The 23,705-nt window shown below is 37.7% G+C and overlaps 1 protein-coding gene across 2 annotated transcripts in view; it reads right to left on the reverse strand.

The window, feature by feature from the left end:
• Positions 1–2,503: 2,503 nt before the first annotated feature.
• The window catches only part of LOC126278699 (ornithine decarboxylase-like), a 117,828-nt gene continuing 96,626 nt past the window's right edge, over positions 2,504–23,705 (reverse strand). The window contains exons 8-9 of one of the 2 annotated variants that reach the window (XM_049978970.1): positions 2,846–2,910; positions 2,504–2,738 (exon numbers count right to left, since the gene is read on the reverse strand). In XM_049978970.1, coding sequence (XP_049834927.1) covers positions 2,621–2,738; positions 2,846–2,910 — 183 coding nt within the window. In that variant the 3' untranslated portion in view covers positions 2,504–2,620. Of the gene's footprint in view, positions 2,739–2,845; positions 3,055–23,705 lie in introns of both variants that reach the window. The other variant, XM_049978968.1, reaches the window with a different exon arrangement.

A 23,705-nucleotide genomic window follows, 5' to 3' on the forward strand; every position in this document is an offset into this window, starting at 1 on the left:
GCATATTATGTCGAATACTGCAATGTTCAGCATTTATTTATGATATTTCTGAAAGGCACTATAAAAATATAAGATTCTGCTGTAACAATATTAGATTAGTACACAAGATCCAAGTAGACACATCCTACAGATATGCTATATGTGACCAAAGTGTTGTATCCAGACCAGTGGTGTAGCGTGAGGGGAGACTTTGAGACTTTGTCTCCCCTGTACTCGTGCATACAAAAGATGCAATAGTAATTCATAACAAAAATATGAACAACTTTCTACTAAGAGCACTAAATGTGTGAATACATCAGTTTTGTAGCCCGCGCCGCCACACCCTGAGTATTGGTGTATCTGCCTGCTTGAGACTCGACTGCTCTCAGTCTCCGCCTCCCTTCCCTTACCTGGCTGTGTTAGTGGCATTCTCGGCTCCCCTCCACTTCCCCTTCCACAAAAGCCAGTGCACTGCAATTGCTAGCAGTTATTGAGACTAGTCTCTGGTGCTTCTATGCTGGCTGTGTGATTTTAGTATATATTTTCATTGTGTCACCAACATGAGTGAGCCAGCAACTGAACACTTTATAGAATTTTTATTAAAAACGCCTTTCTCTACAATAACGTACGAAATAAAGTGTGAACTGAAGGACAAATGGCCTACTCCTATACTCAGTGTAGTTTTAAGTGAAGCCAAACAAAAACGCACTTTTCAGACAGCCTGGTACGAAAAGTATGATTGGCTGACTGCAAATGCAGTTAATACCAGATTATATTGTTATATATGTCTTCCGTTTGCTGGTAAAAAGGAATGATGCAATGAGGGCATTTGTACAATAAAGAACTTTGACAGGAAAGCACAAAAGCATCAGATATCAAAATGTCACTTGCAGAACAAAGAATCATTTCAGTTATTGGGCAAAAGTAGAATTGAGCACGCCCTTTCCGAAGCCACTCGTCTGACACCAATAAAATACAACAAACAAGTTGCATCCAGCAGGAGAGTATTGGCTCATCTTATTCAGGCAATTGTATTTCTTTGTAAACAAGAACTAGCCTTTTGCGGCCATTGAGAAGATGAATCCTCCAGCAACAAAGGTAACTATTGTTGGATTACTAGCTCGAGCAGTTAATCCAAGACCATCTGTCACCATCTTCAACCTTTAAAGGAACTTCTCCAGACATACAGAATGATGTAATAGAAATGATAACTTTGGCAGTTAATGAGAAAATAAAATCTGAAATTCAGAACTGCAATTTTTCTTTTTGATTCAGGCTGATGAAACATTAGACATGTCATGCAAGAGTCAAATGAGTATAATATTCAGGTACTGTATTGCAGACAAAATTGAGGAAAGATTCACTGGATTTTGTGATGTTTCTGGAGATAAAACTGCTGAAGGTTTGTCAAACATTATTCATGCAGTATTGAAAGAATGGAATGTGGAAGGAAAAGTGGTTAGTCAAACATATTATGATGGTGCTTCAGTAATGGCAGGCAGAGAAAGAGGAGTACAACAATTGGTGAAGCAGTTCTGTCCCTATGCGCTGTTTATTAATTGTTATGCACACCAACTGAATTTGGTACTGTTACATGCCTCCAAAATCATTCGACAAGTACACAAGTTTGTAAGTGATCTTACTGCATTCCATTCGTTTTTCAGCAAATCATCAAAACGAACTGTATTGCTAACTGAGAAAGGATTTAAACTGCCACCTGCAAGCAATACTCACTGGAACTTTCGTTCCAGGGAAGTTTCAAGAACATCTAGTCATTTCTCAGGGCTATATAGTGTTTTTAATTATATATTTGATGATACAGACTCTCAGTGGGGCCCAGAATCTTTGAACTGTGCAGTGGGAATAAAACGACAGATGGATGATCCTAAGTTTGTGTACTTGCTTTGCTTCTACCGAGGGTGCTTGCTTTATGTTGATCATCTCTTTAATGTTCTTCAGTCAAAATCTGTCAGTATAACTGCTTGCCATGACAAAATAACAACTGTTTTGAGAAACATACGACAATTAAGAGCCAACAGTGGTGGCCACGCAGTTCTAGGTGCATTGCACTTGTGTACAAGAAAATATAAGTGCTTCTTCTCTTGCTTCTGGGGTTCCACAAATTTGTCATCGCTTCTTGAACAAGTTAGTTATTATTATTATTATTATTAGTGGCGGTGGTAGTGGTAGTAGTGGTAGTAGTAGTAGTAGTAGTAGCTGTTGTTTTATTTGAGGCATTTTGTTTCATTTGTTTAAATTATTGTTTATTGTACTCTTTTGTCTCCCTGTAATAACTGCAGAGTCTCCGAAACCTATACAACCATGCCATGCCACTGATCCAGACCATAAAAAATGTTTGTGTATGCATTTGAGTTTTTTTGAAATGAGATGTTAACATACGCCCAAGGAATGAACGGCTGTTGATGTAGGTATTAACGTGACTTTGCACAGAAGATGAGCACAATAAATGCTTTCTGTCATTCATGAAGCACACAAATGGTACAAATTTTACTTATCTGTAACATTCCATATCAACAAGAATGTAATACTTCTTGTAATTGTATTGTTCCATCTTAATAGATTAATATACAAAACGTGAAAGCACAGTGGAAGAAGGTATGTCATGCTTCACAACCAAACATCAGAAGGTAGCTCTGCCATTAATGATGTCACTGCCAGTCCCCAGAGGCAGGTTTGCTGGCTTGTTTCCAATGACAAAATGAGTTTCTGTCATTGGATGCTTGTTTTTGAGCAATGTCCTGGAGACAGATTTGACTTATAAATAACAGAAACTGTTTGAAGAGCTAGGCATGTGCATAAATATATCAGACACCACTACTAATTTTTAATGAAAAATGTTACTCACCAGCCTTGTTCATCAATCACTGTGTACACCACTGGGGTGGGAAAGCCACTAAAAGGAGATGCCACCTGCAAATTATAAGCACCCATATTCTCAAATACCAGCCAATCACCAATATCCAGCTCAGGCAGCAAACTTAAGTTTACTATTTTATCCCTGTCATTACAAGTTGGGCCCCAGATAGAACTGAGATATGTTGTGTGCTTAGTCCCCTGTAAAAGACATATTTAATTAAATTAAGAGATTTTTAACCAACACAGTTAAATAAAAATTCATCATATGGCTTCTTTCATTGTCAATATTAAAATGTCAGAAGATATTTAAAAGACAACATTATATGTGCAGGTCTATGTTTTGTCACTATTTCCCCTTTAACGTTTAGGTTTGATTGTATGATAGCTGTGATTAATGAATTACCTTGAGGATTTTCTACTTACAGAAACAAAATAAAGCCAATTTCATGCTCTTTTAGAAATGAAGAAACTTTTTCAATTATGATGATGGTGGTGCATCCAGTACTCCATAAATCAAAACTTTTCTGGTCACAGAAGAACTATAAGAAAATAGTCACCTAACCAGATGACAATACTTTACAACGCTGTGTGCAAAATCATAAAAATAAGTTATTTGAAGAATTCATATTGAAAATAGGCTGTTGCTATTCTCTTCTGTAACATCACTGTACATATAGTGGCATAAAACTATTTTGTATCACTTACTAGATGATTTATATAGTCTAAGCCATTTCATTTACAAAAACTGTCATTCTTTGTACATTATGAAAAGGGACGTTACCACTCACCATATAGTGGAGATGCTGAGTCGCAGATAGGTACAACAAAAAAACTGCCACAAATAAGCTTTTGGCCAGCAAAACCTTCATCAAAAATAGACTTCAGACATACATACACACACACACACACACACACACACACACACACAACACACACACACATAAATGCAACTCACACACATGAGACCACAGTATCTGGCAGCTGGAGCCAGGCTGCTATGGTGTAATAAGTTCACACACATCAACTAACTTGTCAGCCTTTTTCCACTTGTCTCTAGTGTTTGCATCATCAAAATGAGTATAACAAAGTAAAAAAAGTTATTGTATATGGCATAGTTACTGAAAATACATCAGACCCACCTACACTATGTGATAAAAAGTATCCAGACACCTGGCTGAAAATGACTAAAAAGTTCATGGTGCACTCCATTGGTAATGGTGGAACTCAATATGGTGTTGGCCCACCCATAGCCTCGATCACAGCTTCCACTCTCACAGGCATACATTCAGTCAGGTGCTGGAAGGTTTCTTGGGAACTGGCAGCCCATTCTTCATGGAGTGCTGCACTGAGGAGAGGTATTGACGTTTGTTGATGAGGCCTGGCACAAAGTCGGCATTACAAAACATCACAAAGGTGTTCTATAGGTTTCAGGTCAGGCCTCTGTGCTTCCAGTCCATTACAGGGATGTTGTTGTCATGTAACCACTCCACTACAGGTCATGCATTATGAACAGGTGCTTGATCATGTTGAAAGATGCAGTCAACATCCCCAAATTGCTCTTCAACAGTGGGAAGTAAGAAGGTGGTTAAATTATCAGTATAGACCTGTGTTGTGATAGTTCCATACAAAACAACACGGGGTACAAGCCCCTTCCTTGAAAAACACAACCACATCATAACACCACCACCTACGAATTTTACTGTTGGAGCTACACATGCTGGCAGATGATGTTCACTGGGCATTTGCCAGCCTGCCATCGGACTGACACTTTGTGTAACTTGATTTGTAAATCCACACAACATTTTTCCACTGTTCAATCATCCAATGTTTACACTTTTTACACTAAGTGAGGCATTATTTGTCATTTACTGGCTTGATGTGTGGCTTATAAGCAGACACTTGACCATGAAATCCAAGTTTTCTCACCTCCTGCCTGTCATAGGATCCTGATACAGTTTAGAATTCCTGTGTGATGGTCTGGATAGATGTCTGTCTATTACCCATTACAACCCTCTTCAACTGTCAGCGGTCTCTGTCAGTCAACAGATGAGGTCAGCCTGTATGCTTTTGTGCTGTACATGTCCTTTCAAGTTTCCACTTCATTACCACTTCAGAAACAGTGGACCAAGGGATGTTTAGGAGTGTGGAAATCTCACTTATTGACGTATGATGCAAGTCACACCCAATCACCTGACCATGTTTGAAGTACTTGAGTTCTGAGGAGCAACCCATTCTGTTCTTTCACAATGTCTAATGACTAATGAAGTCACTGATATAGAGTACCTGGCAGCAGGTGACAGCACAACGCACCTAATACGAAAAACATGTGATTTTGGTGGTGTCTGGATACTTTTGATCAGATAGTGTACATCTCACAAACCTCTGAAATGGAAGTGGGAAGTTTAGTAAGTTACTGCATATACGAGAGGTGGAACTTAAATAGTGGCAACTATTTATTCACAACTGATACCAAATAGTTACAAGTATGCACCTGTTGCTGTCCTTCAAAGTAGTCACCAGCATTGTGTAGAACCCATTGCCAGTGATACGGAAGGCATAGTATACCATTAGCAGAGCCTGTTGTGTTGATGGTGCGAACGGAGAGGTCTACTGCCTGTCAGATCTCTGGAACAGTTATGAAGCGAATACTAAAAAGTGGTTCCTTCATCTTCATATTCAAATAAAAGTCACAAGGACTTAAGCCCGGTGAGTATGGTGGATGGTACAGTTCTTCCCAGTCCCATCGACTGAACAGAGCAGTCACAGTTTGCATTGTATGTGCCAGCACATTGTCATGCAAAATGATGGGTGGGTTGCGCAGGAAGTGTCACCACTTCTTTGGCAAAGCTGTTCACAGGTGAAGCTCCAAAAATGAACAGTAACACTATGCACTGACGGTCAGCCATGGAGGAACGTAATGTGTTAGGATAATACCATCACAGTTGTACACGAGAATCACCATAACTTTAGACTGCTCCATTTGCACCATCAACAAAACAGCAGACTATGCCATCCACATTGCTGACAATGGGTTCTACACAACACTGGTGACTACTTTGAAGGACAGTAACAGATGCAAACATGTAACTATTATGTATCAGTTGTGAATAAATAGTTACCACTATTTAAGTTCCAACTCTCGTATTAGGAGATCCAAAAAGGCATTCATGAACACGCAGTTAGTATCTTGTGTGTCATGAGATCTGTCAAACATGAATATTCTTCATGTGCACAGAGTAGTGTGTATAATGATGGCATAGATCAGTTTATCATCAAAATACTGACAGAATTTCCAATGGAGTATTTGCTGACATAAGAATTTGTGTTATGGCTTTCGAGTCTTCCCCTATCACTAACTGGTTTTAACTGTCATTCAATCTGCCCATATTTGCTCACATTGCAGTCTTTAGTAACAAGTGAATTTGAAGATTTATCACTTAAAGAGGCAGACACATATGAATCAATAACATCCTCACTAATTTCAACATTGTCAGCTTCTCAACTTTCTCATACAGGAACTGTTTGTCATCCATTCATAGCTGCTCTGACATAATTTCCTCATCTGTGAGGAACTTGGATTATTTGGCAGGATGTGGGAAACAATGTTGGAACTGCCTATGTCAACAAGAACACTTCCTAAAACATGTAACTTACCTGACAGGTGATAACAACGAATTAACTTATGATTGATACACACAAAAGACAACAGTGATGGTTATATATGAATTCTCTTGCTGCACCACTTCACTGAAATACTGAGTAACTCAGGTGATCATATCTCATCTGTTGTTGTAGTATTTGTCTTCAGTCCTGAGACTGGTTTGATGCAGCTCTCCATGCTACTCTATTCTGTGCAAGCTTCTTCAACTCCCAGTATCTACTGCAACCTACATCCTTCTGAATCTGCTTAGTGTATGCATCTCTTGGTCTCCCTCTACGATTTTTACCCTCCACGCTGCCCTCCAGTACTAAATTGATGATCCCTTGATGCCTCAGAACATGTCCTACCAACTGATCCCTTCTTCTGGTCAAGTTGTGCCACAAACTCCTCTTCTCCCCAATTGTATTCAATACCTCCTGATTAGTTATGTGATCCACCCATCTAATCTTCAGCATTCTTCTGTAGCACCACATTTCCAAAGCATCTATTCTCTTCTTGTCCAAACTATTTATCGTCCATGTTTCACTTCCATAGATGGCTACACTCCATACAACCACTTTCAGAAAAGACTTCCTGACACTTAAATCTATACTCGATGATAACAAATTTCTCTTCTTCAGAAACGATTTCCTTGCCATTGCCAGTCTACATTTTATATCCTCTCTACTTCGACCATCATCAGTTATTTTGCTCCCCAAATAGCAAAACTCCTTTACTACTTTAAGTGTCTCATTTTCTAATCTAATTCCCTCAGCATCACCCGACTTAATTCGACTACATTCCATTATCCTCATTTTGCTTTTGTTGATGTTCATCTTATATACTCCTCTCAAGACACTGTCCATTCCATTCAACTGCTCTTCCAAGTCATTTGCTGTCTCTGACAGAATTACAATGTCATCAGCGAACCTCAAAATTTTTATTTCTTCTCCATAGATTTTAATACCTACTCCGAATTTTTCTTTTGTTTCCTTCACTGACTGCTTGCTCAATATACAGATTGAATAACATCGGGGAGAGGCTACAACCCTGTCTTACTCCCTTCCCAACAACTGCTTCCCTTTCATGTCCCTCTGGTTTCTGTACATATTGTAAATAGCCTTTCGCTCCCTGTATTTTACCCCTGCCACCTTTAGAATTTGAAAGAGAGTATTCCAGTCAACATTGTCAAAAGCTTTCTCTAAGTCTACAAATGCTAGAAACGTAGGTTTGCCTTTCCTTAATCTTTCTTCTAAGATAAGTCGCAAGGTCAGTATTGCCTCACGTGTTCCAGTATTTCTACGGAATCCAAACTGATCTTCCCCGAGGTCGGCTTCTACTAGTTTTTCCATTCGTCTGTAAAGAATTCATGTTAGTATTTTGGAGCTATTTCGTATTAAACTGGTCTACATCTACACTCTGCAAATCACAGTGAAATGCATGATAGAGGGGGTGTCCCAGTCTATCAGTTATTAGGTTTTTTTCCATTCCATTCACTTATGCAACGTAGGACATATTACTGTTTAAGTATCTCTCTCCATGCTGTAATTAATCTAATATTGTCCTCAAGATCCCTATGGGATAGATACCTAGGAGGTGTGGTATATTCATGGAGTCATAATTTAAAACCAGTTCTTGAAACTTTATAACAAGGCCTTCTCCTAGAGTCTTCAGTGTCTCTGTGACGCTCTCACATGTATCAAAGAAATTTGTGACCATTCACAATGCCATTCTCTGCATATATTCAAAATACGCTATTAGCCTTGTGTGGTATGTGAACCGCACACTTGAGTAACATTCTTGTATGGGTCACATGAGTGATTTGTAAGCAATCTCCATTGTAGATTGATTTCACTTCCCCAGTATTCTACCAATAAACCAATGTGTACCACTTGTTTTATCCAGAACTGAGTCTTTGTGATCATTCAATTATACCCACAAAAAAACAAAGAAAAGTGAATAAAGTATTTATGCAAGGTGACATATTCCAGATTCCAAACATGAGCCACTGGTACTATAGTCATAGAACCCTCCTTTTTTGTTGGGAGAGGCAGGGGAGGCAATTTTACATTTCAGAGCATTTAAAGGAAGTTGCTAATCTTGAACCACTTTGAAATCTTATTAAATTCTGATTGAATACTTATATAGCACCTTTCTATCAGCACTTCATTGTACATAACTGCATCATTTGCAAAAAGTCTAAGGTTGCTATTAATATTGCCCATAAAGGCATTAATATACAAAATGAACAGCAGGAGTCCCAACATGCTTCCTTGGGAAGCACTTGAAGTTACTTTTACATCTGCCAATGACTCTGCATTCAGGATAACTTGCTGCAGCCTTCCTGCCAAGAAATTTTCAATCCAGTCTCTAATTTTGCTTGATATCCCATGTGATCATACTTTTGATAATATGCATGGATGTGATACTGAGTCAGATACTTTTTGCAATCAAGAAATACTGCATCTACCTGGCTGTCTGGATCTGAAGTTTTGAGTATGTCATGTGAGAAAAGTGTGAGATGGATTTCACATGACCATTGTTTCTGGAATCCATGCTGGTAGGCAGGGAGGAGATCATTCTGTATGAGATATCACATTATACATGAGCTCTGAGTATGTTGTAAGATTCTAGAACAAATCGATACCAAGGATACTGGATGGTAGTTTTATGGCTCACTTTTATCACTCTCCTTGTAAATGGGTGTGACCTATGCTTTCTTCCAACTACTGGGCATAGGTTTTTGTTTGAATTATCTGTGAGAGGTTGTAGTTAAAAGACGTGCTAACTCAGCTGCAAAATCAGGAGATCCTGGAGCTTTGTTAAATTTTTACAGTTTTGCTCTTTCTCAACACCACTGACACTAATATCTATTTCATTAATCTTTTCAGAGAAACAAAAATTAAAGTGGGACAGTTTTCCTGTGTTTTTGTCTGTAAAAGAGCAATGAAACAAGGTGAATATGGAACTGTGCTGCATTACTGTTATGTGGGGAAGGTAGAGAAACAAGTTTCAATTTTAACTTGCATTTCCCTGAAGTTCACTTTTTTTATGTTCTGTTACACATTGGTTAAAAGCTATTAAAGACAAAGGGCTGATTTTTTTATACCATCTTTAAACATACTTAACATATGGCAAGATGGCGGTGAAAAAATGTTCACAAAAATCGAGTTCTGCGAAAAATGTAAAAAAGAATGAGTCTTTATGTATTCAGTGCAATAAAAGTATCATTGTTTGACCTATAAAATGTTACTGCTGCCAAGGTAAAGCAAAAATCATTACAAGATCAAAATCTAGTGAAAAAACCGTGGCAAATGCAAATTCAGTAACATCCATATGTAAACATTGCGATGATTTTCGTCTCATTTTAACTGCAAAAAACAGTGAAATTAGTGAACTTAAAAGGACTGTAGCCTTATTGGAGAAACAGCTGCAACATCTTGGCTGTAAAACACAACAAACAGAGCATCGTCTGAACCTGGAAGAAATATCGGCTACAAGTGATGTAATCAAAAGAAGAACGACTGTGGAAACCAGCAAAAAACTTGTAAATAATAAAGTAAGTGCATCAAATAGTTATAATGACAAACGTGATTCCACAAACAATGTCATTCAGAAACATATGCGTCCAGATAATAATTACAAACAACAACAGCCGTACACTGTAAATTTTTCACGCATGTCTAATCCTAAACAATGAAATGTGATTAAAAAATCAATCAACTGGCCTCAAGTGTGCAAAAAAGAACAAAAAGTGTTGATTTTCCTGATAATCATGGACGCCAGATAGCAGAAAAGGTAACAGATACACAAACTAACGCAAGTGTCCAAGCCTTTGTCAGACCAGGAGCAGCCTTTGCAGAGTCGTAATTTGTGCAGGTGCGAATTTATGTTGCAAGGGATAAAGGTAGTGAACTCATCACTGTTCATGAGAGTGTGCAACCCAAATTAGGCAACACAAATGTAGCTGTTGTAAATCAACCACACAGATATGACCTACCTCCTTAGCCATGTGTAACTAAATTAATAGAAAGAGTAAACAAAGAGATAGATGCTGTATGCAAAAAGTTTCTGTATGTGAACTTAATAAATGTAAGCTTGTTAGATAGGTCCGTGCACACCACCCATGGCCTACATTTAAATCACAGTGGGAAACAATTTTTGGTTGAAGAAATCTGTCGTCTAGCAAATTTGAGTCACAGTAGGCATAATATAGAAGCAGTTCAAACTACTTTGGACAAATGGGTCTTAAAAAAAGAGGTGATGTCTTACAAAAAGGGCAAAAGACATTTTTTAGGGAAGTAGATGGTATCACAAAAAATGTGATCCAGAATTAAATTGCAAATATAGGCTGAAGATTGTGCACCGGAATGTACAGTCATTAACAAACAAAGTTGATGAAATAAATATACTCCTCAATAGTGAATGGAAAGATGTTTCAGTGTTATGTTTTTGTGAGCACTGGTTATAAAATGAGTATTTTCAGTACTTAAAAAAATATTGCATTTCAACCTTGCTAACTGCTTTTGTAGAATGGAATCAAAACATGGGGGAACTCGTATATATGTAAAAGAAAATGTAGATTATAAGAGTACAGCATCTGTTTGCAAACTTGGCTGTGAGAGAGACTTTGAAATCTCAGCTGCTGAGTTAATGTCTGAAAAAACTATTATTTTATGTGCGTAGAGGTCTCCTGTTAGCAATATAAGTGTGTGTGTGTGTGTGTGTGTGTGTGTGTGTGTGTGTGTGTGTGTGTGTGTGTGTGTGTGTTTATTTTTTTTATTTTCATTTTTTTTTTTTTCAAAAAATTGGACCTTGCTTTAGGCAAACTTAAGGCAACTGTGAAAACAGTGGTACTATGTGGTGATTTTAATACTGACTTTCTGAGCCATAGCCCTCACAGGGAAACATTTTTAAATATTATAAAAGCCTACAATCTTTGTCTGACTGTTAGCTCTCCAACACAAGTAACAAAAACTAGTGTCACTCTCCTTGATCAGGTATGTGTAAACATTGACAAGTGTACATCAAAAACTTTGATACCAGCTATAGTGACCACCTTTTGCAATTACTGACCATACCTGTAAATCAAATTTCAACGAGTAAAGAAAATGTTATCCATAAAAGGATTTAAAGTAGGAAAATATCAAATACTCCCAGTACCTAATTAGTGAACAATCTTGGAGGGAAGTATATGATACCTCTAATGCCAATGAAAAGATGGAAAATTACTTGAACATTTTCAAGCATAATTTTGACATAGCTTATCCACAAAGGAAAGTGATTTCCAAAAGCACAGATAGATTCAAAAACAGGATTACACCAGGCATCAGAGTATCTGTAAAAGGAAGTGGGAACTTTTTCTGCAGTCAAAAATTCACAGCAGTCCAGAATTTATTAATTTATTTCAAAAAATACAAGCTAGTTTTGAAACATGTCATAAAGGAGGCAAAAATTAAGGAAAATGACAAATATATTATGAAGTCATCCAATAAAACTTAGTCCATGTGGAAAGCTGTGCAGGATCTTATGGGGAAGAAGACAAATCACAAAAATATTGTGATATTACATGATGACAAGAATGTCACTGACCCTAGGGCAGTTGCAAACAGTTTCAATTCTTACTATGTAACTGTTGCTGGAAAATTAGTGAAGGAAAAATTTGCTAATCCACCTAATACAACATGGAAAGAACTTTCATCTATTGAAATAAGTAATATATCCATATTCCTCAATCCAGTAAGCCCAACAGAGCTCCTAAATACCATTAATTCACTGAAGAGTAAGTATTCAACTGGTATTGATGATATTCAAGATTATATTATAAAAATAACAGCAAGACAAATACTTTCACCTTTATTGGACATACGCAATTCATCCTTATCATGTGGTGTCTTCCCTCAGCAACTGAAAATGGCATAAGTAACACCCCTATATAAAAAAGGTGATCATCAATGTATGGGTAACTATAGGCCTGTGTCTCTATTGTCAGGGTTTTCGAAAATTATTGAAAGAGTGTTCCTTTCAAAACTAATTACAATCTTCAACAAGAATAATATTATTGCTGGAAGTCAACATGGCTTCAGACCACAGAAATCAATTGAAATTGCCACTTTCAGTCTGATAAACCATGTCTTAAATGCGGTGGACAACCACAGAAATATCTCAGGTTTATTCTTGGACCTAACAAAAGCTTTTGATGTGATTAACCATTCTATACTCCTGAGGAAACTTGAATGGTATAGTGTAAGAGGTGTGCCAAATCAGTGGATTAAATCATATTTGGAATATCACTCTCAGGTAACTGAAATTGAGTACATGGAAGGAAATGAACTCCAGGTACACGTTTCAGAACCATGTGGACTAAGTCACAGTGTTCTGCAGGGCTCCATTTTAGGTCCCTTTCTGTTTTTGGTCTACATTAATGATTCCCCATCAAACATTAGGGATTCTGAACCTGTACTGTTTGCAGATGACACCTGTCTATTTATTGAAGGGAATGAAGAATAAACTCTTACTGCATCTGCAAAAGATATTACAAAAGGAGTGTCTGTATGGTTTACCAGAAACAGACTAATAGTTAATCCCCAAAAAACGGTACTCATGAATTTCCACACTGATCAAAATAAAAATCCAGCACAACCTGTAATATGTATAGACAACCAAAACATTAGTGCTGCCAATGAAACTAAATTTCTTGGGATTCATATCCAGGAAAATCTTAAATGGAGCACTCATATCACATCTCTAAATTCAAAACGAGCAAAAATGAGCTATGTAGTAAGAATTCTCTGCAACAGTAATAGTGCAGAAAGAGTTAGAGCTGTATACTTTCCTTGTGTACATTCAATACTGAAATATGGTATCATTTTCTGAGGAAATGTACATCAGGCCATAAAAGTTTTCAGGAAACAAAAGGCAATTATAAGAATAATGAAACAAGCGAGTAGCAGAAAATCATGCAAACCTTTCCTTAAAGATCTAAAGATCACCCTTTCCCTGCATTTATATACTGGAAATAGTCACGCATGTCAAAAAAAGCATACTGAGAAAAGAAAACCTTTTTCCTCAAAACAAAAGTGTCCATCATTACAGTACCAGGTCAGACAATAATTTACATGTTAATCATTGTAACACCACATTATGCCAAAAAGGTGTATATAATGCAGGAACAAAACTTTACAACAGATTACCAAGACATATAAAATCTCTTCCTGGTCTACAAAGCTTTAAAAAATCTGTGACCTCCTACCTTCTGAAAAACTGCTACTATTCAGTCTCACAGTACCTTGTGATCTTATGCAAGAAAAAAAGTAATTTGTATCTTTAATTGTAGAAATAAGTTATAAATATAGAGTATTTCAAAATTATGTACTTAATAACTGTATAGATCCAATTTTTCATAAAAATTTATAAAATGTATGTTTGACATTTGAAAAACCAAAAGCTAAAAAGGTTTTCTGTCCAATATCCTGTACAATATATGTACTGAAAAAGAGATTTATATGGACAAATAAATAAATAAAATTTGAAAATGGATTAAGTATTTCTTCTTTTGCTTTGTTACCCTCAGTTTCAGTTCCTGTCTGGAGCCTAACTTTGATGTCACTAACAGCCCTTGTGTATGACCAGACTTTTTTTGCATTTAGAAAGATCACTGAAAAATTTCTACTATGGTAGTCATTGAGGCTTTACACATTGTTCTCTTGACAGACAAATGCATTCCATTTGGCATCTCTCTGTCTATAGTCCTGTACTTCGTTTTGCACTTATTGTGGAGTTGTCTTTGTTTCTTTAGAATATTCTTTATTGTGACTGTATACTATGGAGTGTCCAACCCATTGTGAACTGTTCTACTGGGTAAATATACATCTAGTGTATGATCAACCATTCTTTCAAATTAGAGCCATACCTCCTCTACATGATCCTATGTGCTAAGAGTTACAGGTTCCTCATTGAGATTTGACACTGCCATTTTTTTATTTAGTTTATTGAAATATATATCTTTCTAATTATGTTTTGTCAACGAAAATAATCCATTTTTGAAAATGTAATGTAATAGGGCAGATAAAGAAATCTGCTCATTAAGTGGCAATAGGAGCACCCACATATGAAAGGTATTATGTGTGCAAGCTTTCGGGACCAGTAGCTCCTTCTTCTTACAGAAGGGTTCAAGGGCAAGGAAGAGGGGTGAAGGAAAAGGACTGGTGATGTTTAGAAAAAAGGGGAGAGTGTGGAAAAGTCACCCAGAACACTGGGTCAGGGGAGACATAACAGACGGAATGAAAAAGAAAGACTGATTGTTGTTACTACAGTGGATGACATTTGAAAACCTGTGAGCTTAAAGATGCAAGATAGGCTAATATGCAAGACACCAATTACTGCTAAAACATCATACACGAGTTAATATGAGCAAAGTGCTAACTGTATTGTCTGTGATAGAGGTGGGAGGAGGACAGTGAAAAATAGACAGGTTAGAAAAAGAAAGATGTAGAAAAGGAAAACAGAGTGAAGAAAGGAATAGTTACTGTGAAGAAGCACTGAGACTGAAGAAATTAATAAATACTAATCAAAAAAAGTTTTCTATACTTCAGTTCTGAGAGTTCTGGAACCTGTACAGAAAATTGGAACAGAAATCAACATAAACATCATTTCCACCCTTTTTACTGCTCATGAAAACCACACATTGCATGTTGGATCACCATACAGAGAGACCTTCAGAGATGGTGATCCAGATTGCTGTAGACACTGGTAACTCTAATACCCTGTAGCACATCCTCTTGCATTGATGCATGACTGTATTCATTGTGGCATACTATCCAGAAGTTCACTAAGGTACTGTTGGTCCAGATTGTCCCCACTCCTCAACAGTGATTCAGCATAGATCCCTCAGAGTGTTTGTTGGGTCACATCATCCATAAACAGCCCTTTTCAATCCATCCCAGGCATGTTTGATAGGGTTCATGTCTGGAGAACATGCTGGCCAGTCTAGTCAAGCAATGTCATTACCCTAAAGGAGGTCATTCACAAGATGTGCATGATGAGGATGCGAATTGTCATCCATGAAGACAAATGCCTTACCGTTATGCTGCCAAATTGGTTGCATTATTGGTTGGAGGATGGCATTCACATATCATACAGCTGTTACGGCGCCTTCCATGACAGCCAGCGGCAAACGTTGGGCCCACATAATGCCACCCCAAAACAGCAGGGAACCTACCCCTTGCTGCATTCGTTGGACAGGGTGTCTAAGGCATTCAGCTCTACCGCATTGGCTCCAAACATGTCTCTGATTATTGTTTGGTTGAAGGCATATGCAACACTCATTGGTGAAGAGAACGTGATGCCAATCCTGAGAAGTCCATTTGGCATGTTGTTGGGCCCATTGTACTGTGCTGCATGGTGTCATGGTTGCAAATATGGGTCTCATGATGGATGTCAGGAATGAAGTTGCGCATCATGCGGCCTATTGCGCACAGTTTGAGTCATAACATGACGTCCTGTGGCTGCACAAAAAGCATTATTTAACATGGTGGCATTGCTGTCAGTGTTCCTTCAAGCAATAATGTGCAATGTCTGAATCTACAACCTATGGCACAATGAGTCAAAAAATTCTGATTGTATTTTGGTCATGAAGAAAAGGTTTGTCAGCCATGCATTTTGTAAAGTAGACTTTATTGCGAGCAGAGAACCAGTGGTAATGGAAGTCACAATTGGTTAATGCCTGTTAGATGTGCACAATTTAACCATGAGGGGCACTCAGCACCATGTACAGAATCAGTTGCAATAAAATTTTATACATGTAACTGTTGGAGGAATATGGCTAGGCAATACCAGGAGTAAAGGTGGCTCATGATGCTGTGTAATGATTAAGTTAATGTATTTTGTTTTATTGTCTTGTGAGTGTTAGTTCTCAAAATGAGTGTTGTCAAGAACAAGGCTTCAACAGACCCACAGATGAAAGGTGTATCAGAGCTGGAAGCAGTAAGCACATTTTTAGGAAAGGTAACAATTACTGTGGATAACACAGAACTGCATGGGTTGGTAGAATCATGATCATTTCATCACGATGCAGATTGTATTGTGTATAGTGTATTGAACCGGGGACCTAGGAAGAATGGAAAGGCTTTGTCCCCACAACAGCCCTCAGTGGTTCACAACCCCACAACAGGCTACAGCAGTCCACTCACCCCACCACCACCCTCCACTGAACTGAGGGTTATTGTGTGGTTCAGCCCACAGTGGATGTCCCTGGGAACACCTTACATCAGATGAGTGCAACCACAAATATTTGTGTGGTAGAGTAGTTATGGTGAATGCATATGTGGAAACAGTGTTTGTGCAGCAATCACCAACATAGTGTAACTGAGGCAGAATAAGGGGAACCAGCCCGCATTAGCTGAGGAGGATGGAAAACCACCTTAAAAACCACCCACAAGCTGGCCATCACACCAGACCACAATACTAATCTGCCAGGCGGATTCGTGCTGGGGACCGGCTTGCCTTCCCGCTTGGGAAGCAGCAAGTTAAACTGCGCGGCTAGCCGGGCAGGCACGAGTGTAGATTTGTCAGTCACAAGTTTAGTTCCTCCTTTTTCTGGTGAGGCAACCAAAAATGTGCAGTCCTCTGTGGGAGTCCTTGGAAATCTGGCTGAGATGTAAGTTAGTTTGGTAAGGAATTATTCAGTGTTGCAAAACTGAGACAAAATGGGGCATACATAAGCTCTCAAGAGAGCCATGAAATTTGAGGAAGGGTTGATTCAGACATATATGAAATGAAATAGTACCAGATACTATAGGAGCAGTTAGGGTAATAAGTAAGAGAAATACAGAAACTATGGGACAATTTATGGACATGATAAGGAAAATTAATGAATATACCTGTGAATTAGGAAAGGATGCTGCCGTCAATGAAATTATTTTTCAAGAAACTGAGCAGAGGGCACATGATGCATTTTTAAGAAGGCGTCTCATAGAAATGTCAAGATATGTATAGACAAGGGGTCCAATGGATTTGTACGTAGCAGTGTGGTTAGCTGCAGAGTGTGAGGAGATCGATTTGTCAACTGGAATGCAGGGTAAATGGATAGTGCTTGCAACTAGTATAAAATGTTTCAGATGTGGATGAATGAAACATGTAAGGATGAACTGTCACCAGCCTTAGCATGATGTGAATCAAGAGAGAGGATCAGAGAACTAGAGGACCAGGAAAGAATAAGGTGTTAAACACTAACGGGAACCCCAGGTCCCGTTGATGGAAAACTTACTTTGAAATTTAAGAATTTATTTTTTTCAAAATGGCCATTGCCAGCTACGCATATTACACAGCACAGCCTACCCATGAGAAATAAATCACCAATCTATCACAAACCACACAGAATACCTAGTACTTACAGCAAATTGTGGAGCAATTTAGTGATCAACCACTAAAAGATGGAAAGTAATAGTGCATGGGGGAGGGGGGGGGGGGGGTAAGAATTGTTGTCATGCAAAAAATAAATAAATAAAATAAAATAAAAAATAATCTGTGGATGGAACATGAAAGTATAGGTTCTGCAGTGATTATAGACATCTAAAAGGAAAAACCATAATGGACATCTACCCTTAGCCAAACATCACAGAAATTTTGGACCATTTATAGCAGTGCAAATATTTTTCAACTGGTGAAGTTAACACTGAGGAAAGAAAAGTGTAATTTTGTGATGGGAGAGGTAGCCTACCTAGGTCTTATAATAAGTAAAGATAGGTTTAAGACAGACACTGAGATTAATTAGAGCTATAAGTGAATTTCCTGTACCAGAATGTGTAAAGGAGTTGCAATCATTCCTAAGAGTCATGAACTGTTACTACCAGTTTGTGCTAGGATTTGTAGATATTGTCAGACCTTGACACAATTGTTAAGAAGGGCGTACTAAATTTGTGTGGTCAGAAGAGTGCCAGCATGCTTCTGAGGAGCTCATAGAAGCTTTAACATCAAGTTTGATGTTGGTATTCCTGGATTTTAATAGATAATTTGTTTTATCTTGTGATGCATCATACCATGCACTTTGCTGTGTGGTGCCACAAAAGGTAGAAGGCATATAACATCCATTAGCTTACACATCAAGACAACTAAATACTGCAGAAAGAAATTATTCCACAATGGAGAAAAAGATGTTAAGCCTTATTTATGAAATCACACATTTCAAATGTTATCTGTATGGTAAAAAGTTTAGAGTAATGACAGATCATGCGACATTAAACTGATTGTTGGGATTAAAGGGTCCCTCTAGCAGTAAGACTAAGTGAATTTGATTTAATTATGATTCACATATAAACAAGGGAACTAGCTTGAAAATGTGGATTTCTTAAGTAGAAAATTAGCAGAATTATGTATTAAGGGTAATGAGAAAAAGTAATGACAAACTGCACAGAGAACAGGTAATGAATGTAAGCCATATTTTATGCAGTCACAGTTTTGTGTGGAAGATGGGTTGCTATGCAGAGGATCTAAGTTGGGGCCATGGGTAGTGGTACCAGCAAAGCTAAGAAATAAAATGCTGCAAGAAGCTCCTGATCACATATTAGAGGGTCATAGAGGTTGCAGATCTACCAACAGAAGGGTAGCAGAAAGGTATTGGTGGAGGAATAGGATAACAGACATAAATCAGTATGTGTGGAATTGCATATAGTGCACACAAAGAGTGGATTTGTGTTGAAAAAGAGTACCGTTGTAGAGGATACCAGAACCATTAGCACTATTTGAATATCTGGGGTTGTTAAAACATCTGCAGTGAATAAGATCACTTTTCAAGAAATGTAGAAATGGTCATGATGCAGGAAGCAACAGTCTTACAAGCACTTGTGAATAATTGGATACTGAAGTTCGGAGTGCCTGAAACAATAGTAACAGACCAGGGAATAAACTTCATGTCAGCTTTATTCAAGGAATTGTGTAAGTTATTGAATGTGAAGAAGTTAAGGATGGATCCTCTTGATTCATAAGCCAATGTAAGGTCTGAAAGAATGTATAGGACAATTGTGAAAATGCTTGGATACTACATTGCATCACATCACACCAACTGGGATGTCTATTTGAAGTACATAATAGCAATGGCATTTGCAGCCATTGTCTGCTGCCATAGCCCAATAACTCCAAATTTTACCGCACTATCCTAATGGATACATTTGTTGTACATCCACATTGATTTCTGTGGTTGTTTCATGAATTATTGCTTGTCTGTTAGCAGTGACACATTTATGCAAACATGGGTGCTAATGGTCATTAAATGAAGGCTATCAGCCACTGCATTGACCATGGTGAGAGGTGACGCCCGATATTTGGTTTTCTCGACACACTCTTTACTCTTGGCACGTTCTTGACACTGTGGATCTTGGAATATTGAATTTCCTAAGGACTTTTGAAATGGCATGTTCCATGCATCTAGCTCCAACTAACATTCAGCATTGAAAGTCTTAATTCCCATCATCCAGCCATAATCATGTTGGAAACCTTTTCACATGAATCATCTGAGTGTCAGTCATGATTGTCTGTTGTCCACTGTCAAAGAAAATGTTAGCCTGTATGACTGGTGGAACTAGGCCATCAAACTTTTAGACCTGTGCTCTTTGACCATCTCACAAAATGAAGGCTTGTATTGCTCTTGATGGTAATACGTCTGTTGGTCAAGAACAGTAAAGTTGGGTGTCGTTTACAAGGAGTTGGCTACTTTCCCTATAATTTCTCTTCATCATCATCAACAACAACAACAACAACTGCAGCAGCAGCAAAACAAAGAACACAACTTTGTATGGCATGTGTACTAATTACACTACACTAAACAATACCACTTAAGAAGCAGTGTTCATCTGCTGTAATAATGGCATCAACCAGAAATGGCTGTTCCAGTTATAACCCATATAGTACGTCAAACCATTAACCATACAAACAAATATATTTTATAAAGAAGAATATGATGTATGCCCTGGTACACTGGTGTGTAAAACTTAAGGATGAAAGTAACTTTCGCATGTTTTGCTGACAAGTGATATAGCTTGATGAAACTTGGACCATACATAGAAAGAACTCCTACAGCATAGTACAGAAGGTAACTGAAAGAAATGCACAGTGAGACAAACAGAAATGTCACTTTTATTAATAGATAAGCATTACACTGAAGTCACTATGATTTAAGATGGCTCCTAAATATTACAAAAAGCAGGACATGGTTCTTAACAGGATGTGTGATTAAGACAGATGGATACTCATTGCCTGCAATGTGCTCCCCTGCTGGCCACAAGGTTGCAAGAAGTTCTTATGGTAGGATGTTTCATTCCTCCACCAGTGCACTTGACAACTGCTAGATGGTTGTTGTTACATGTGAACATACTGCTGTAAATCTCCCCAATGCATCCCACAGGTACTTGATGGGATTTAAATCAGGAAAATGAGTACATTGATCCATTCACCAAACATCCTCTCGTTCCAAGAGCTCCTCAAGCAGCACTGTTCAATGTAGTCATGCACTGTCATACATAAAAATGAAGTCAGCACCAGATACACTGTTGTAAAGAAGCACATATGGAAATAGTATAGTTTTACAGTAACATTGACCAGTGAGTGTACTGTGTTCAAAGATTTGAGATCAGTACATCCATGCAAGATTATGTCTCCCCACACTATAATACCTGGACTACCAAAACAATCATTTCTGACAGTGTTGCTTGGTGCATTATGTAGCCTCATATGGCAAGAAGTAAGAAGACCCAGGGACATCGTCGAACATGATGGTTTTGATGGTCCAGGTGTTATACTGTGAGAAGGCACAGTGTTGCATGGGATTGGAGTATTGACCTCCAAATCTTCAGCACAATACACTCGGCAGTCAACAGTATTGTGACATTAATCTTTTTTTCCGCATGTACATTCAGTCCTGACTTCATTTTTATGGATGGCAATGCACAACCTCATCGAACAGGGATCTCCTGGAACAAGAGGATATTCTGCAATTGGACTGGTCTACCTGTTCCCCTTTTCTTCCCCCTGCCCACTCCCCCCACCACTGTCTTTTTAATTTTTTGCAAATATCAGTGATACAATGAGTTATATGACATGAGTAGAGTGCAAAAATCTTGAATATTAACCGAGGGCTTATCCAACTTAACTTTATTATCCATTATATTTGGTTAATTATAGTCCATTGGTGTGACTAGTTTATCAAAAAACCTGTGCTTATTACAAAATAGAAGTAATTTCAAACTTTGTTGTCATTGTTCATATGTGAACATATACCTAATTGCTAACTTCTTGATCAAGTAGATAAAGAAGTATTATAAAGGATGGTTACATTTGTGCAGCTACTGTTGAAAATGTATTCACAAACTCTGCCCTCAATTAGTTTCATAATAATAAGCATACATTGTAACTGAAATAGACTACCATATTTTGGCAAACTAGACAGTAAAAATCAGAAGCAATTATTGTTGTATCTTAAAGTTCTAATTCAGAAGAATCTCCCTGTACTGTTCAGTTAATCAGAAATGTAAATCTTTAATTGCAATTTGTAAAAAGCCAATGATCAGCAACACATAAATGTAGTTCTAATTATTGCAAACTTATAAAAGAAGTTGCTCAGAAGGCATTTTAGTCAGACTGTGGAGAGTTGTAAAAGGAATAACGTCTACATCCACCAAAATGAGAAAACGTACCACATACACTTTGGCATTACTTCTTTTGATGCTCATTTTTGTAATGATGGACTAGTAATTAATTTAATGAACTGTGTTAATCTTTGATAATGTTTACTGTGACAGCAGGATCAGACTGTGAAGTGTGTTATTTCCAAAAGACACCTATTGTGCACATTATTTTGGGGTTTATTTGATTGTCAGATTTCTGAGACCGTGATTTAAGAACTTTAATCAGTGACAGTGTTACTTATATTTTTGCCAAATGTAAACTTTTGTGTCACTTTAGTGTTAGGTTACTGCACTCAGACAATCATGCTATAGAGCATCAACCAAATGCAGTTCGTGGCTAGCCATTTACCTGTCCTTAAATTATGATAGATAAGACATGATCTGGCCATAAACAGTGGTTTATTCAACATCAAAGTGCAATTAAAGTGTTTAAACTGCAAACCTGGTGTAGAAATCATCATTTGAAATAGCCTACTTTTGACAATCACTTTTCAGATTAGATGGGGACACAGCTAGACAGAGGCACACTAGTGGAGGTAAATATGGTTACATTACACAATGACGATCCCATAGTTATCAGCCGTGCTGGTGGATGGATGGAACACGTTACCATAAGGATTCCTTGCCAACCTTGTGGCCAACAAGGGAGCACTATGCAGACCATGCACGGCATCTGTGATGATCACACAACCTATTAAGAACCATGTCCCACCTTTTGAAATGTCCAGTTGACTATCATCAACAGCAGTGCCTTCAATTAATTATAGTCATTGAATAAAAGTGTTAACTATGTTCGTCTTTTTGAATATGTGTTTCAGGGACCTCCCATACTATACTGTAGAAGTAATTTCTTTATATGGTCAAGTTTCAACAAGGTATGCCACTTTGAAGTAACATATCATGCAAAAGCTACACCCATTCTTAAGTTTTGCCCATCACTGTGTGTAATAAATGTAGAAACATAATAACACTAGACAAATAAGTCAATGAAAGGTCATACACACCATTTTCCTATAGAGCCACATTATGAAACATTGGAGAACACCTGGTTGTTGAACTAAGTCTACATCTTTTATGAGATACAAGTACTACTGTAGTGTGACAACAATATAAGGTATCAGAAATGGATTATCAATTCTCCATTATGTTCTATGTTGTATTTATCATCTCCTAGATCTCCTCATTTATAAACCAGACATCATTTTTTCACATTATAACTATGCCATGTCAGCATGCGTTGACCAGCCCTCAGATTTTATATGATAAATTCTGCTAAAATAAGAATCCACTTTTCCACTCTAGTTTTTTCAGACAACCTGGTAAATCAAGATTTCATTGCTTAGCCAGTGTCTTACTGCAAAACACGTTAGAAGTCATTGAGTTTGAATTTTTTTCCATTTCAAAATAGTATTTAATGACTCTTTCCACTGCATAATTAGTACAAGTAACTGTTTGCCAATCAGTTATGGGGGCAAGTAAGCTTTATTGGTTTTCTCGTTCCTGTAATAAGAGTGCTACCCAGTTTTTATGTG

The sequence above is a fragment of the Schistocerca gregaria genome, chromosome 6 (genome assembly GCF_023897955.1).
Source record: "Schistocerca gregaria isolate iqSchGreg1 chromosome 6, iqSchGreg1.2, whole genome shotgun sequence".
Taxonomy (NCBI): domain Eukaryota; kingdom Metazoa; phylum Arthropoda; class Insecta; order Orthoptera; family Acrididae; genus Schistocerca; species Schistocerca gregaria.